Source organism: Phycodurus eques, chromosome 4, assembly GCF_024500275.1.
Source record: "Phycodurus eques isolate BA_2022a chromosome 4, UOR_Pequ_1.1, whole genome shotgun sequence".
Classification (NCBI taxonomy): Eukaryota; Metazoa; Chordata; class Actinopteri; order Syngnathiformes; family Syngnathidae; genus Phycodurus; species Phycodurus eques.
In genome coordinates, this window is record NC_084528.1 from 33,359,605 (window position 1) to 33,373,937 (window position 14,333).

General features: G+C 48.9%; 1 protein-coding gene across 7 annotated transcripts; it reads left to right on the forward strand.

Moving 5' to 3' along the window:
• Nucleotides 1-1,203: 1,203 nt before the first annotated feature.
• Nucleotides 1,204-13,508, forward strand: syt16 (synaptotagmin XVI). Of its 7 annotated transcripts, XM_061675420.1 has the most exons (7): nucleotides 1,204-1,432; nucleotides 3,209-3,376; nucleotides 7,151-7,324; nucleotides 7,544-7,770; nucleotides 10,399-10,875; nucleotides 11,435-11,612; nucleotides 12,229-13,508. In XM_061675420.1, the coding sequence occupies exons 1-7, from the start codon at nucleotides 1,387-1,389 to the stop codon at nucleotides 12,540-12,542; spliced, it is 1,584 nt and encodes a 527-aa protein (XP_061531404.1). In that variant the 5' UTR covers nucleotides 1,204-1,386; the 3' UTR covers nucleotides 12,543-13,508. The 7 variants fall into 7 exon arrangements, with proteins under 7 accessions (XP_061531404.1, XP_061531403.1, XP_061531406.1 ...); XM_061675419.1 differs by lacking the exon at nucleotides 1,204-1,432 and having other exon boundaries at nucleotides 2,147-3,376; XM_061675422.1 differs by lacking the exons at nucleotides 1,204-1,432; nucleotides 3,209-3,376 and adding an exon at nucleotides 3,592-4,658.
• The last annotated feature ends 825 nt before the right edge of the window (nucleotides 13,509-14,333 follow it).

Below are 14,333 nucleotides of genomic sequence, written 5' to 3' on the forward strand. Positions count from 1 at the left end.
GGGAAGCCCGATGGAAGACGGTGTGAGGTCACGTGACTTTCTTGTGTCGTTCGATCGGCGAACTAGACTTAAACGTCACTCGCGCTTAAATGGGATTGGAGCAAACAGCGCCCGATGCGGAAGTCAAAGTCGCAGTCTCACACACGAAATAGTTGATAAATATGCGATAATTGGTCAATAAAAGTAGCGAGCGACATTGAGATCATTGGAACGGAGTAAAAATACCGTTACTTCTTAACAGCAGAAGCGGCGGAAGTGTTTTTTGCTGGTCTCGTCAACTCCTGTAACTTGTCCAAAGCAGGTTCCGACCGAGCACACAGGCGGAACCTCAGGCCAATGCGCTCACATATTAGTCCGCCGCGGAGTAATAGTCAGAAATGACACGTGTGTGGAACGGATCTAGATGCCAGCGTTCAAGTAGTACGAAAAGCCGATGACGCCGACAATCTGACCACCGGGGGCAGTATTAGTATAGTCAGCCATGCAGACACAAACAAAGAAGCCTTTCTCCGCCACTGTCAGTTGACGCAGGAAGCTGCAGTCATATTAGTCGCTTTTCGCAGACGATAAAGAAAATGCATCTGTAAGTCTATTGTCTGCCTACCTGTGTTGCTTCACTGTTTGCGTTCCAACATTAATTTCTTCTAAAACGGCAACAATCGACGATGCTGGCAACGATGTTTTTAAGATAAAGGCTAAATCATGTGGTGGTTTTAAAAACACAAGTTGTAATTGTCTTCTTTTTGGGAAGAATTGTTCACTCTTTGCCAAAGTGCTGCCGCTTGTTGTCAAGTGCGTTGCGTTTACTGCCTTCGGACAGCGTTCGTAAATTCAATTTCAGGCAAAAAATTGTCCAGATGATGACTCGCATCTGGGGGGGAAACAAAAAAGAAAACAAAGCTGTGAAGTAAAAAGTAAAAAGCGCAAAGTTTCAGGAAGGCGGCGACGACGTGAGCCGAAAATCTCTCAAAAGTCGACGTCGCGAGTCAGTTTGCATCGGGCAGTGTACCTAATCAAGTGTCCCTCACGTGTTCGGGGTTAGTTACGTGTGTGTGATGTTGTTGGGTTACCATGGCAACCCAGTCAGGCTCCCGGCACCTCATCAACTTCTTCCTCCTCCTCCTCCCGGGCGGCGCTTTCCGGAAACGACTTCCTGTTTGGCCGGAAAGCGTTTGTTCTGCACCGCGTCGATCGTTCGAAAGAATTCTCGGCTCCTGTTTGCTCACCGAGCCGCGGGCCGCGCGCCCGCGTCGACTGGCGTACGTGCGTCGGCCCCACCCTCCTCCGCCGCCGCACGGGAACCGGAGACGGAGCAACAGGCTGCGGGAAGAGAAAGAAAGAAGACGGATGAAGAAGGAGTTGGAGTAGGAGGAGATTCCGGAAGACATGAGCGCGGCGCCAAACTCGACGCCGCCGTCTTCAGAAGTCGAAAGTAGGTGGAGCGTGATGATCACGTGACCTTCCAAATGTCCTTCATCGCTCAAAGGTCGTTGAGCTCGGGGGCGACTCGATCGGGTACGGCGGAGGCCGATGCGAAAGTTGGGAAACGCGCCGCTAACGTCGACTTCTGCAGAAGTCCGGAGCGCCGGCGGGCTCGTCGCAGGCCCGCGCAGGGTGTCACTTTTTTCACTTCTGGTGGAGACCAAACAGGATACGTGTGCCTCGTCGTTCCGAGTATTTCTCGATGAATCCGATTGTCCCCATTGAAATGAATCGAAAAGCCGTCCGTCAGCGGCAGCATCCATAAACGCATCTTCGAATTCCTTCCGGTTGCTTCTGTTAGCGCGCCGTGCTCCCTGCGAGTGTTTTCATTTTCTATTTTGTGCGTTCGACTCTTTGTCCCGTCTGTGGCTCTCCTTGCCCACGTGCCAGGGCATCACACCACCTAGATTGTTTAGTTTTTTTTCTTTCGCTCGAGCGGCGATGTATCTCATTTTGGCCACTCGATTAGGTGCGCCCGTTGGTTTGAAAAATTCGTTTCGCAATTTGTCAGGCTTGTTAACAACACTCTTCTCCCTGCGGCGGATCAAACTCACTTTCACTTGATTTGAACTTCTTTCAATTGTGGTGTTGTTCTTCCAGTGACGTTGTTGTCTTTTGTTTTTTGTTTTTTTTTGCATTGTCTACGTCTTCTAAAGTTGGTAAACTTGGTTGGCCCCGAGGCCGAAAAGCTCTCGGCCAATCTGCACGCCGACACGCGGCGCCATGGTAACACGAGACCTCCGCATACTTATTCCACCTTGATCGAGCCCGCGGCTGTTGCCGTGGCAACGCTCATTTCCAGCTCGCTCTGCGTCGGTGCGTGCGTGCGTGCGTGTCGCCGTGGCGCATCTGGCCTGCGACTCCGTGGACTCCTCGCGTCACCCGGATGCCAGCTGAGAGCAGCGACTCCGTTTTGCGAGCGCACCCGAATGCACCGTCTCCTCCCTTCGGCCCCTCGGACCGATCGTGTGTCGTTCACCCTGTCATCCATTAATGTACCCATTCATCCATTCATTTGTCCTTCTATCGATTCATCCATCGAATCGTTCATTTATTCCAAGTATCCATCCATCCATCCATTGTCTGTCGCGCTTCTCCTCACGCGGGTCGCGGGCGTGCCGGAGCCTATCCCAGCCGTCATCGGGCAGGAGGCGGGGTCCGCCCTGAACTGGTCGCCAGCCAATCGCAGGGCATTATTCCAAGTATTTTTCATGAATCCATTCAGCCGTCCCCTAATTTGTTCATCCGTCTATCTACCATCCATTCATTTCGAAATGATTCGTGCATCCATTTATTGCTGCACCAATTTCGATCCGTCCATCCATCTCTTCCTCTTCCTCTTCCTCCATCCTTACTCTCATCCTTTCATCATTCGTCAACGAGTCCGTTCATCGAACGTTCGAGGTTACAGTTCGCTCTCAGCTCGAGCGCCGTTCGGCACGTTTCCACGGCAACACGGGCCGCAGTCACACGGTGTCACGTGACATCTGTTTTTCCTCTCTTGTTGTTGACTTTGACTTGTTTCCTTCCTGAAAAGGAAGGAAAACTTTTCTGCGAGCCATGTGATAAAGCGACTCGGAACGTACCATGATGACAAACCCGTGTTGTGGTGGTGGTGGTGGTGGTGGTGGTTGTGTCTTATCAGACGTGCGTGTGCGTGCAGGCTGTCTGTTGGTGTGGTCTGATCAGTGTGTCGTTGTGTGTCCCCTCTTCCTCCTGCGGCCAGTCACGCCGGAGGCGGTGGGCTTCCTGTCGGCGGTGGGCGTCTCCATCGCGGCGCTGGCGCTCGTCTTCCTCTTCGTCAACAAGATGCTCTGCTTCTCCAAAGTGGGCGGAGCTCCGTGTCTGGAGCGGCGGCGGCGGCGGCGGTCTCCGGGGGTCCGCCGAGGCCTCGGTGAGACATGGCGCGACGTCATCCCATGACATGTCACGTAACACGCAAACTTGTGAGCAAGAGGCCCGAGTGGGTTTTTTTCGGGTGGCGGGGAAGCGATCTGACTCGAGACCCGACTGATCCCGATATTTAGCAAAATAAAATTCTGATAGCGGATTCATCTGCCAATTAATTCAAATATATCTATATAATGAATGCAATGAAAAAATTGCGTTCCTTAACGCTTGCAACAACAAAGGCTGAACCTTGGACTGTTTGACAAGATTCTGTCCTTTAGTTTTTGTGAACTTTATATTTTTTTGCCAATTTTCCCCGATTTGAAAAGGGCAAATATGGGCCAATGAAATCTCGAGCCGTCGTATTGACACACGGTCGGCGGCCTTTCGGTTCTTGAACGTGTGGCCAAGGAAAGCAACGAGAGGATATTCCCTCCTCAAAGAAGCGCGCTGACAAAACGGGTTTTCGGATCTGACCCGGAGAAGATGGTCGCCGTTGAGCCCGTTCAGTCTTTGCCTGCGATTTTCCGATCGATGTTATCTCTGCTGACCCGAACTGAAACCGCATTACCAGACAACCAGCAAGCCTTTATTGCTCAGTGACTGTTTATTTTTATTTTTTGTCAATGTCTTTCCGTCTCCAAAATTGTTCTCTGTCAATCGAGTGTCTGTTGTCGTACTCGAGCGGAGACACATTCCTGGTGTGCTTTTTGGACATACTTGGCAAATAAAGAGGCTTCTGATTCTGATATACCGCAAACGCTTTGACATGGAAACATCGAATAGGACAGATTCGACCACTGGTGTCACTGAGGACTATTCGCGCTCATGCTAGGTTGTTGCGAACATCTCACTTGGATGCAAAAATGGAACAAACAATGAAGAGCGGCAGCACAACAAGACAAAAGTACAAAATCAAAGAGGAAATCTTCAAGCTAACATTTCAACATCGGAAAAAATAGGTTGGCTGCTGTTTTGCGTTCGATGTCGGCGATCCTAAAAAAACGGAAATCGTTCCTGTGGAAAAGGGCGCGTCCGGGCTGGATCAACAATAGCTGCCCGATTCCGTTGAAAAGTCAACAAAAGGTCGGAAGCAAACACGCCGTGACGACGGCGTCGCACCTCCGCGGGACACGCCGGTCCGGTCGCACCTCAAACAAGACGCACGACGTCAGCCGGATTTCAGCCTGATGAACAAACGACACTTCCTGTTGGGAGGCGGCGCGCTCGTCCCCGAAAAATGCTTGGCAAACGGTACGGTACGTCTTCGCGGCATGTTTTTAAAGGTACGGTACGTCTTCACGGCGTGTTTTAAAGATGCGGTACGTCTTCGCGGCACGTTTTAAAGATAAGGTACATCTTCACGGCATGTTTTAAAGGTACGGTACGTCTTCAAAGGACGTTTTAAAGATGCGGTACGTCTTCGAGGCACGTTTTAAAGATAAGGTACGTCTTCATGGCACGTTTTAAAGATAAGGTACGTCTTCACGGCATGTTTTTAAAGGTACGGTACGTCTTCAAAGGACGTTTTAAAAATGCGGTATGTCTTCGCGGCACATTTTTAAGGTACGGTACGTCTTCACGGCGTGTTTTAAAGATGCGGTACGTCTTCGCGGCACGTTTTAAAGATAAGGTACATCTTCATGGCATGTTTTAAAGATAAGGTACATCTTCACGGCATGTTTTAAAGGTACGGTACGTCTTCAAAGGACGTTTTAAAGATGCGGTACGTCTTCGAGGCACGTTTTAAAGATAAGGTACATCTTCATGGCACGTTTTAAAGATAAGGTACATCTTCACGGCATGTTTTAAAGGTACGGTACGTCTTCAAAGGACGTTTTAAAGATGCGGTACGTCTTCGCAGCACATTTTAAAGTTACGGTACATCTCAAAGAGACGGTTTAAAGGTACAGTACGTCTTCATGCCATGTTTTAAAGGTACAGTATGTCTTCACGCAACTTTTTAAAGGCATATTTGGAAGGTAAAAAAGTAACGATATTTTTCAACCCAATAATAAAATACATATCCTGAGATTTGTGTATCTCTGCGGATGATTGGCATTCATTCTCTGTGGGCAACAATGGACAAAACAAAACAAAATAAAAACAGGTAGGCTTAAATGAAAAGACGAGCACTTACAACCCCAATTCCAATGAAGTTGGGACGTTGTGTTAAACATCAATAAAAACGGAATACATTGATTTGCAAATCATGCTCGACCTATATTTCGTTGAATACACTACAAAGACAAGATACTTAATGTTCAAACGGATCAACTTGATTGTTTTAGCAAATAATCCTGAACTTAGAATTTTATGGCTGCATCACGTTCCAAAAAAGTTGGGCCAGGCGGCAAAAAAGACGGAGAAAGTTGAGGAATGCTCATCCAACACGTGTTTGAACATCCCGCAGGTGAACAGGCTCGTTGGGAACAGGTGGGGGCCGGGATTGGCTAGAAAAGGAGCTTCCCGATTTTTTATTATTTTTTTATTTTTTTATTAATGCCGTGGTGCTTAATATGAACAATCTTGTTGCGGCTGTGGTAAAACCTGATGGCTGGCGGCCACTCAGCAAATCAGAATCAGAATCAGAATCAGAATCCTCTTTATTTGCCAAGTATGTCCAAAACACACAAGGAATTTGTCTCCGGTCGTTGGAGCCGCTCTAGTACGACAGGCGGTCAATTGACAGAACACTTTGGAGACATAAAGACATTGACAAAAAACAATTGTGCAAAAAGATGCAGAGTCCTCGAGCACTTCGAGCAGTTCGAACGACTGATATTGCAATAGTCCGGCGCAATGACCGTTGTGCAAAGGGCGCCGAGACTTCAAGGAGCGGATGCGGTTTCAAGTGACGAGTAGTGCGATCATCTGGGACAATGTCGGTTGTGCAAATGTTGCAGCTACTCCTCAATCAGTGTGCAAATGGAGCAGATGCTACTCTGGCATGAGTGGCCAGTATATGCAAATAGTGCGGCGTGGCGTGGCGAGACAACTACAGTGAGTGCACGAGTCATACATAATTGGCCCCACAGAAATGTGACAACGAACTCAAGTCAAAAAATTGCCAGCTTGTCGTCATGGAATTATAGGTTAGGTGTTTAAGAAGTTGATCGCAAGAGGGAAGAAGCTGTCGGAATGTCTACTAGTTCTAGTTTGCGTCGATCGGTAGCGCCTACCTGAGGGAAGGAGCCGGAAGAGCCGGTGACCGGGGTGCGGACGGTCCGAGAGGATTTTGCACGCCCTTGTCTTAGTTCTGGCAGCGAGCGAGTCCTCAATGGTGGGTAGGGGGGTACCGACAATCGCTTTATAATAATAACAAAAATGAATGCAGCCCTATGGGGGGCACAAGTCAGTGCAAACTGTAGGCCGGTGCCAAGCCTGGATAAATGCAGAGGCTTGCGTCAAAAGAAGAAGAATTACACTTATAGTGTGTTTTGAAAGGCACTTTACAATTTCAAGCATTTTTCATTGACTCCACAATGACACCTGGTGGTGATAAGCTGCTTTTGTCGGGAGGAGTGTGACAGAAGCGCGGCTGCCAGCCGACCGCATTTATTCGTAGGCAACGCGGGTTAAGTCGGGCGAGGATTCCAACCGGCGACCCTCTGGTTGTGGGGCATGCGCTTACCCTCTGCGCCTCACCACGCACGCATCTTAGCTTAGTGAGCTAAGATGTGTTTTGATTTTGTCTCAACAATTCGCACTCCAGGCCTGCAGGGGGCGAGCACCCGTTCCCCAAAAATCATGTTTCTCTTCATTTGTGTGCGACCAGTCGACAGCTCGGGCGTGGACGTCAGCGGTGACCAATCGTCCTCGGACAACGACAACCAGTTGATGAAACACTTTGAGATTTCCGTGTCACGCTCGAAAGGTCGCCGGCCCGCGGCGGCGAGCGGCTGGCCCGATCACTTTGCCGGCGCGGATCGAGCGGACGACGGCGCGGAAGGTAAACGAGCCCAAAATACCACGACGACCGGATCGTCGGGCGAGCGGCGCTAATGCTAATCTGCACATCCAGCAAAACACAGTGCAGCTCTGCTTACCTTTTAGCTTCGGCACAATTGTCTTTTCGTACTGTGTCGTCCGGTCGTAAAGAGAAAGCGGTGTTGGGGCGGGATTATGTAAATGAGCCGAATTGTGACGTGAACACGTTTTCTCGTCGCAGACGTTTTCCCGCCAGCCGTCACAGAGGCCACCGGTCAACGTAACCGTCTGGATGAGACACGGGGGGCGCCGGAGGGACCCCCGCCACGGCAACCACGTTCATTGGCCGCCGTGGAAGAGAGTCCCGCCCCCTCCGCCGCGAAACCGCCAATCACGGACCACAACTCGGAGGACCTGGAGGCGGGGTGCGGCCAAACTGCTGACGGTTCCGCCGCATGGAAACCTCAGGTACTGCGCGCACCTAAAGTCTTTGTGTTGTCGCTCGGCGGAAACATTTGCGTGTGTTAGTCACAATAGAAAACAACAACACAACAAGGCTGGAAATTATTAGTTTTTCTTTGAAGAGCAGTTTTCCTAATCGTCCTCAAATGTTTTGTGCAGGTTAATCGCACAGGGGCTTTTCCTATAACAATCAAAATACGATAATAAAATGGAGGAGTTTAATATCGAGCTGCAGCTAAGCGAATGTTTTAGTATTCGAGTAACCCGACTGAGAATTTATTGAACAATCGAGTATTTAGTCAAACTATATTTTTGCTTGGTTAAAGTGCAATTATGAAGCCAAAAGAGGAAATAAGACTTTGCACTTCATTAGAGATGGGGGTGGGGGGGCTCGAGTTGCCAGTTTTATGACTTGCGACTTGCTCGGCGAGTACTTGGGAAAAACTTGACCAGACGTTGACTCGAACTACATCTTGTTTAGAGTTGGAAATCTGCATTTTAATTGCGTGGGGGTCATTCGCACCAACCTGGCAAGGCAGTCTGCGTTGTTAACGCACTTGCCAATGTGACGTAGCCACCTGCATGAACTATGGGGGCGAATATGTCTCAAAATGATTAGCGCGTGTTTTTCAATTCCGCAATTTACACGAGTTCTTTAATGTTGTGTGTGCATTTATCACAACTTATCAGTTGCGAGCGCCCGGCGGCCGGGCCGGCACCCGTGGGGCCCGGCCGGGCACAGCCCGAAAGGGTAACGTGGGTTCCCCTTCCCGTGGGCTCGCCACCTGCGGGAGGGGCCATAGGGGTCGGGTGCAGAGCGAGCCGGGCGGCGGCCGAAGGCGGCGTCTCGGCGATCCGGTCCCCGGCTACAGAAGCTGGCTCAAGGGACGTGGACCGCCACCTCTCTGGCAGGGAAGGAGCCCGAGCTGGTGTGTGAGGTCGAGAAGTTCCGACTAGATACCGTCGGACTCGCCTCCACGCGCGGCTCGGGCTCTGGGACCGGTCCTCTCGAGAGGGGTCGGACTCTCTTCCGCTCTGGAGTCGCCCACGGTGAGAGGCGCCGAGCAGGTGCGGGTATACGGCGCCCGTACGTTGGGGTTCACCCCGTTGGACGAGAGGGTATATTTGACCGAACTTTTGGCGAGGGTTCGGGTCGGCACGCAAAGGTCACTTTGTTTTCTTTCTCGTGCACTGCAGAGCAGACAGTCGCCCCAAAACTTGAAGAAGAAGTGAAGCGGCGTTGCTCGTGTTGTGGAGATTTCCCCCCAAAAAGTCTTCTGGGATCACTTTGCACTTCCACCACGGCGAGAAAAATGTTGACCAAAGTGCGTTCCACTATTAGTAAGTACAGCACAAATTGTGAATATCATTTTCATACGACCGAACGTGTTTGTGGAAGGGTCACCGTCAAAATTGTCAAAATCGACACCACGGCGTACGAAACGTCACCTTGAGTCAATTGTCCATTGTCCCGACCGAGCCGGTGCGTCCAAATCGATGAACGAACCCGACGGAGTGTTTTCATTGGAGGAGAGAACACGGGAGCAATGCGGATTTGGTTTTTGAAAGGATGCCATGTATGAATCCCTTCCTTGTGAATGTCTTTCATCTGGTCCACATCGGAACGATATCGGCGCAACGGAAAACACTCTCGGCTTTTGCTTCGTCGGGTTCTCTTAAGAACCGTCGCAGTTACAAGGCTGTCATCACAAAGTACGCAGCGCAGTTTCTCGAGAAATAGAAAACCAAGTTGAACACAACCTGAAAACAATTCAGTCAATCCGAATCTCAGTTGTTGTTCATTTCACTTTTCGAGGGTGTCAAGCAAGGACGGATTTGTGGGCAAAAAAAGGCATTTTTACCACCGCATTATTTGTTGCGACTGGAGCAAGATTGTATAACTTGACTTCAACCGACTTACGATGACTCGACTCGACTCGACTCGACTCGACTCGCTTGGTATTTCTTTCTTGATTGATTTCCTTGAGACTTGCACATATGTGACTTACTTCATAACGAACCACCATTTGATTTCTTTTTTTGGGATATATAAACAAGTTTTCTTCAATTCACATTGTGCATAAAAGATAAGGCATTCGTTGAAAAAAAGCTTGACCAGCCTTTGCGCATCTCCACTGAAGCACACTCGCATATTTTCCTTCCCGCGGCGAGCTTCGTGAGCGCTAACCATTCACAGTTTTGCTTTTTCGGGGATTTTATGAGGCACAAAATGTGAATTTGGACCCGCAAACGGAGACACGGAACCGCTTATTTCGAGCATTGGAGAACTAAGATGGCAAACTCAATTACAAATGGAACACAACTAAGGCTATAAAACAACCCAACTAACAACAAACAAACAACACAACACAACACAACCTAAACAAGGAACTAAACAAGTTAGCCAACACAACAAACACAGCAAACAACAACTCAACCAAGCCACACAACTAAGATAACAAACTAATGACAGCAACAGGCGTCAAGCTATAAAGATATGGATTGTGTCAAGATTCTGACACGTTTGTTTGGATGTAAATCCTGCTCTGCGTGAACTAGAAAATCCTGTAAAAGTACAGAAAAGCAGCACCGTCTGCCGAATGTAAATCAAAGTGTCACCCCGCGCTTCATCAGGAGCCCCGAAGCCCGAATGACGTCACCCCCTCGCCCGCCGGCTCCTCCCCCCGGCGACCTCTCTCCAAGTGCTGCGACCTGCTGGTCTCGCTGGAGTACCGAGTGGCGGCCGAGAAGCTGCTGGTCACTGTGGCGTCGGCGCGAGATCTTCCGGACCGGCGGCGTAGCGGGATGGACGCCTGGCAGGTCCACGTGGTCCTCCTGCCCAGCAAGAAGCAACGGCACAAGACGTCGCTCAGGCGGCCGGCCGGCGCAGAGGGTCCGGCCGCGCTCGGCTTCGGCCAGACCTTCGCCTTGACGCGCGTGGAGGCCTCCCGCCTCCCGGCGGCGGCGCTCAGGTTCCGTATGTACGCCCTGGAGGGCAGGATGTCGCGGCGGCGGATGATGGGCGAGAAGGTTCTGCCTCTGGCCGGTGTGGACCGGGCCGGCGGAACCGCAGACATCCGTCTGGTCCTGGAGCCTCGCCACAACACCAAGGTACCCGGAGGAAACGCGCACTTGTTACGCTGCTTCTTCTTTTTTTGACGTTCTCTTTGACTGACAACGTATTCACAACAAAATCAAGTTCATCGAGGTGTGCGTCTTTGATGTAAACTTGATCAACGAGCAACTCAATAACTAGCCACTGAAATATGTATATATATATTTCTGTACATAAACATAGTGAATATCATTTCAACAAAGTGAAGTACATTTGAAGTTTCTTTTTCCCCGAGAAAATGTTAGGAAAGGACATTAATGCGCTGCATCCTCCTCAAAAAAGCCATTCGGTATTTTTGTAATGATTTTGAGGAATAACAGATTTGAATGGAATGTGTTGTAATGTTAAGCTTCTTGATCGACGACGGCCGTTTGATGGCAAATTCTCGTGGATGTCCGTCTGGTCCCGGAGCCTCGCCGCGTGCCTGACGGAAACGTCTTCTTTTTCTCCTTCTTCGCCTTCCTCTCCTCCTCTTCCTCCGGTTCCCGTTCTTCCCAATCTTCATTGTGCTCTTCTCCGTGCGGTTCCTGACGTTGTTCTCGACATTCTGTGCAGAGCGTGGACTCGGAGCTGAGCCTGGCCGGCGACAGCGCGTCATCAACGCAGTCGCTGACTCACGGCGGCGCTCCTGAGCTCCTGATGGGCCTCTCCTACAGCGCCACCACCGGGAGGATGTCGGTGGAGGTCATCAAGGGGAGCCACTTTAGGAACATGGCTGCCGACAGACCTCCCGGTACTTCATTCCTGAACATCGTCCATCTCGTCGTCTCTGGCTTCGTCGTCTTCTTCACGTTCCTCGTGGTGTTCATCATCTCGGTCTTCATGAAATTTGTCCTGTTCCTCGTCTTCGTGTTCCTCGTGTTCGTCATCGTGTTCCTCCTCATCGTCATGTTGTTCATGTTTTTGTCAGGTTTCTTGTGTTTATCATCCTGTTCCGCTTGGTGTTTATCATGTGCCTCATGACGTTTTTCTTGTTCTGCCATGTTAGTCGTGTTCATCATCATGTTCTTCATCATATTCCTCATGATGTTCATCATCCTCATGTTTTTTTCCTTCCAGTTCTTTATCACCTTCATGTTTCCCGTGTTCTTCAAGGTGTTCTTCCTTTCGTTCGTGTTCTTCATGGCGTTCTTCCTCACGTTTTTCTTGTTGTTCATCATCGTCGTCCCGTTCCTCATGTTCTTCATGTTGCTCGTGTTCCTCATGTTCTTTGTCGTTTTCTTCTTGGTGTTCTTTCTCATGTTTTTTACATGCTTTATCACCTTCCTTCTGTTGTTCGTCGTCGTCTTCATTCTTTGTGTTCTTCCTCATGCCTCGACCTTCTCCCGGTCGTCCCCGCCGGCGTTCAGACACGTTCGCCCGACTGACACTGCTGAACTCGGTGGGCCAGGAGATCTCGCGCTGCGAGACGTCGGTCCGGCGCGCGCAGCCCAACCCGGTGTACAAGGAGACCTTCGCCTTCCAGGTGCCGCTCTTCCAGCTTTCCGACGTCACGCTCATGGCGTCCGTGTACGGCCGCCGCAGCCTCAAGCGAAAGGAGATGATCGGCTGGGCCGCCCTGGGCCAGAACAGCAGCGGCGAGGAGGAGCGCCTCCACTGGCGGGACACGAAGGATGCGCGCGGCGCGCAAGTGTGCAGGTGGCACGTCCTCCTCGACGCCTGACCCGCACGCACGCGCGCTTTTGCGACTTGACTCCTCGGCGGACCATTTAGGACACGTGCAAAAGAAAAAACAATGCAACAAAGGCATATGTTTTCAAAACAAAAAGTTGCACATTTTCCACACATGAATTCGAGTTGTACATCCATTTTTCCCATCTTACAGCAATACAGTTGTATATTATTGAGAAAAAAGTAGTCCGCTTTCAGTTTAAAGTTGTAATTGTGTCACAACAAAGTAATATTTTCAGATTAAAGTCGTCCTCTTGAAGAAAAAGTGGTCGGTTTTTGAGAATTTGTAGATTAGAACGAAAAAAGATGAAACTTTTTTCTGATGCAATTACAAGGGGGGGGAAAAAATCTCCTTTTTAACAAGAGAAAATGTACAAGTTTATTTACGTACTGTTAAAGCTTTTTGAGTAAAATAGCACCTTGTATCTACAAAACGATACGATTCAGCTAAAAAACTTTTTCTCAGTTACATACGATTTCATACTCCAACATTTACGACTTTTATGTAGAAAAATAAAAATGCAAGCTTTTACTTTGGAAATATACAAATTTGTATCGAAAAGAAATGCAACTCTTGAAATTGGACACATTCTCATAATATGAGGACTTACAAATATGTAGTGACGCTTGTAATGTCATGAGTTTTCCTCATTGTATCGTTTTAGTCCGGAAAATCCACAATTGTATCCTGGTAAGGTTTGACTCACGTCGCGTAATTCTTTTCTTTTGAGTACTCGTTCAAATCAAAACCCTTTTTCTGCTCAGGAACCAAAACTTTGGACTCCATATTGAATGAACTATAACGAACCAACTGTTTGGTGACTGCTCTGTTGATATTATTCGTCCTTTTTTTACTCAACATTTGAAGTGTGATGTGAAGACGAGCTTTCTTATATTTGATACGAATGTCACGTGACATTGTCGACAAGATGTGCGAAGCAAAAAGGACAATAAAAAAAGTGGATTCAAATGTTTCATATTCAATGAAAAGCAGGCTAGTTCGCAGCTGGTTAACGCAAACATTGTCACAAAGTTTAGGCTGCACCTATATTTCCACTCTTTCATTGATCTATATTTTTGTGTTTTTCCTCCGTGGCAATTTTGGTTTTGCAATATTCGGCTGGATCGATTTGTTTAGCGCTGCGAGCGAGTTAACTTTGAAAAGTTGGGAAACAAAAACTTCTTTTTGTGATGAAATCGACAATCTCTCCAAAAATGCTTTTTGTGTTTGGCAAACTGATTCATCGCATGAGTTTTAGAGTTCGTTTGCGGCGCTTAGCATTGACGTTAGCATTCATCAGCCATCATTAAAAAGTGGATTCGAAAGACGAGAAGGGCCAAATTGTTTTTGAAAGTCGTCTCGCAAACACGAAAAGACGCCCAGCTACGCATCCGGACGTCTCTTTTGCATGACTGCCGTAAACGGGTTTCCTGAAAAGGGATTTCGAAGATTTTTTTGAAGCTCCGCAATCCCGAAAGAGGCCAAGCCGCCGCACTACGAGGCCGGCGACTTCGTGCTCAACGCACGATCAATACGGCAAAACCTCAGGTTTCCATTTGGAGTTGCTCGTTCGTCCGCTCTCGAGCCGAAACGTTCGCGAACCGAGCTCGCGTTTCCCATTGAAATGAAAGGAAATGCAATTCATCCGTTCCGGCCGTAGAAGCTCATCATATTTCCCTTATTTCAAAATACATTCCGTGCGACACACAAATAAGTAAATACACAATTGTTGATGATGAAATCAGAGCGGGTTCACTTGCAAATCGGTAATGTTTACGTTCG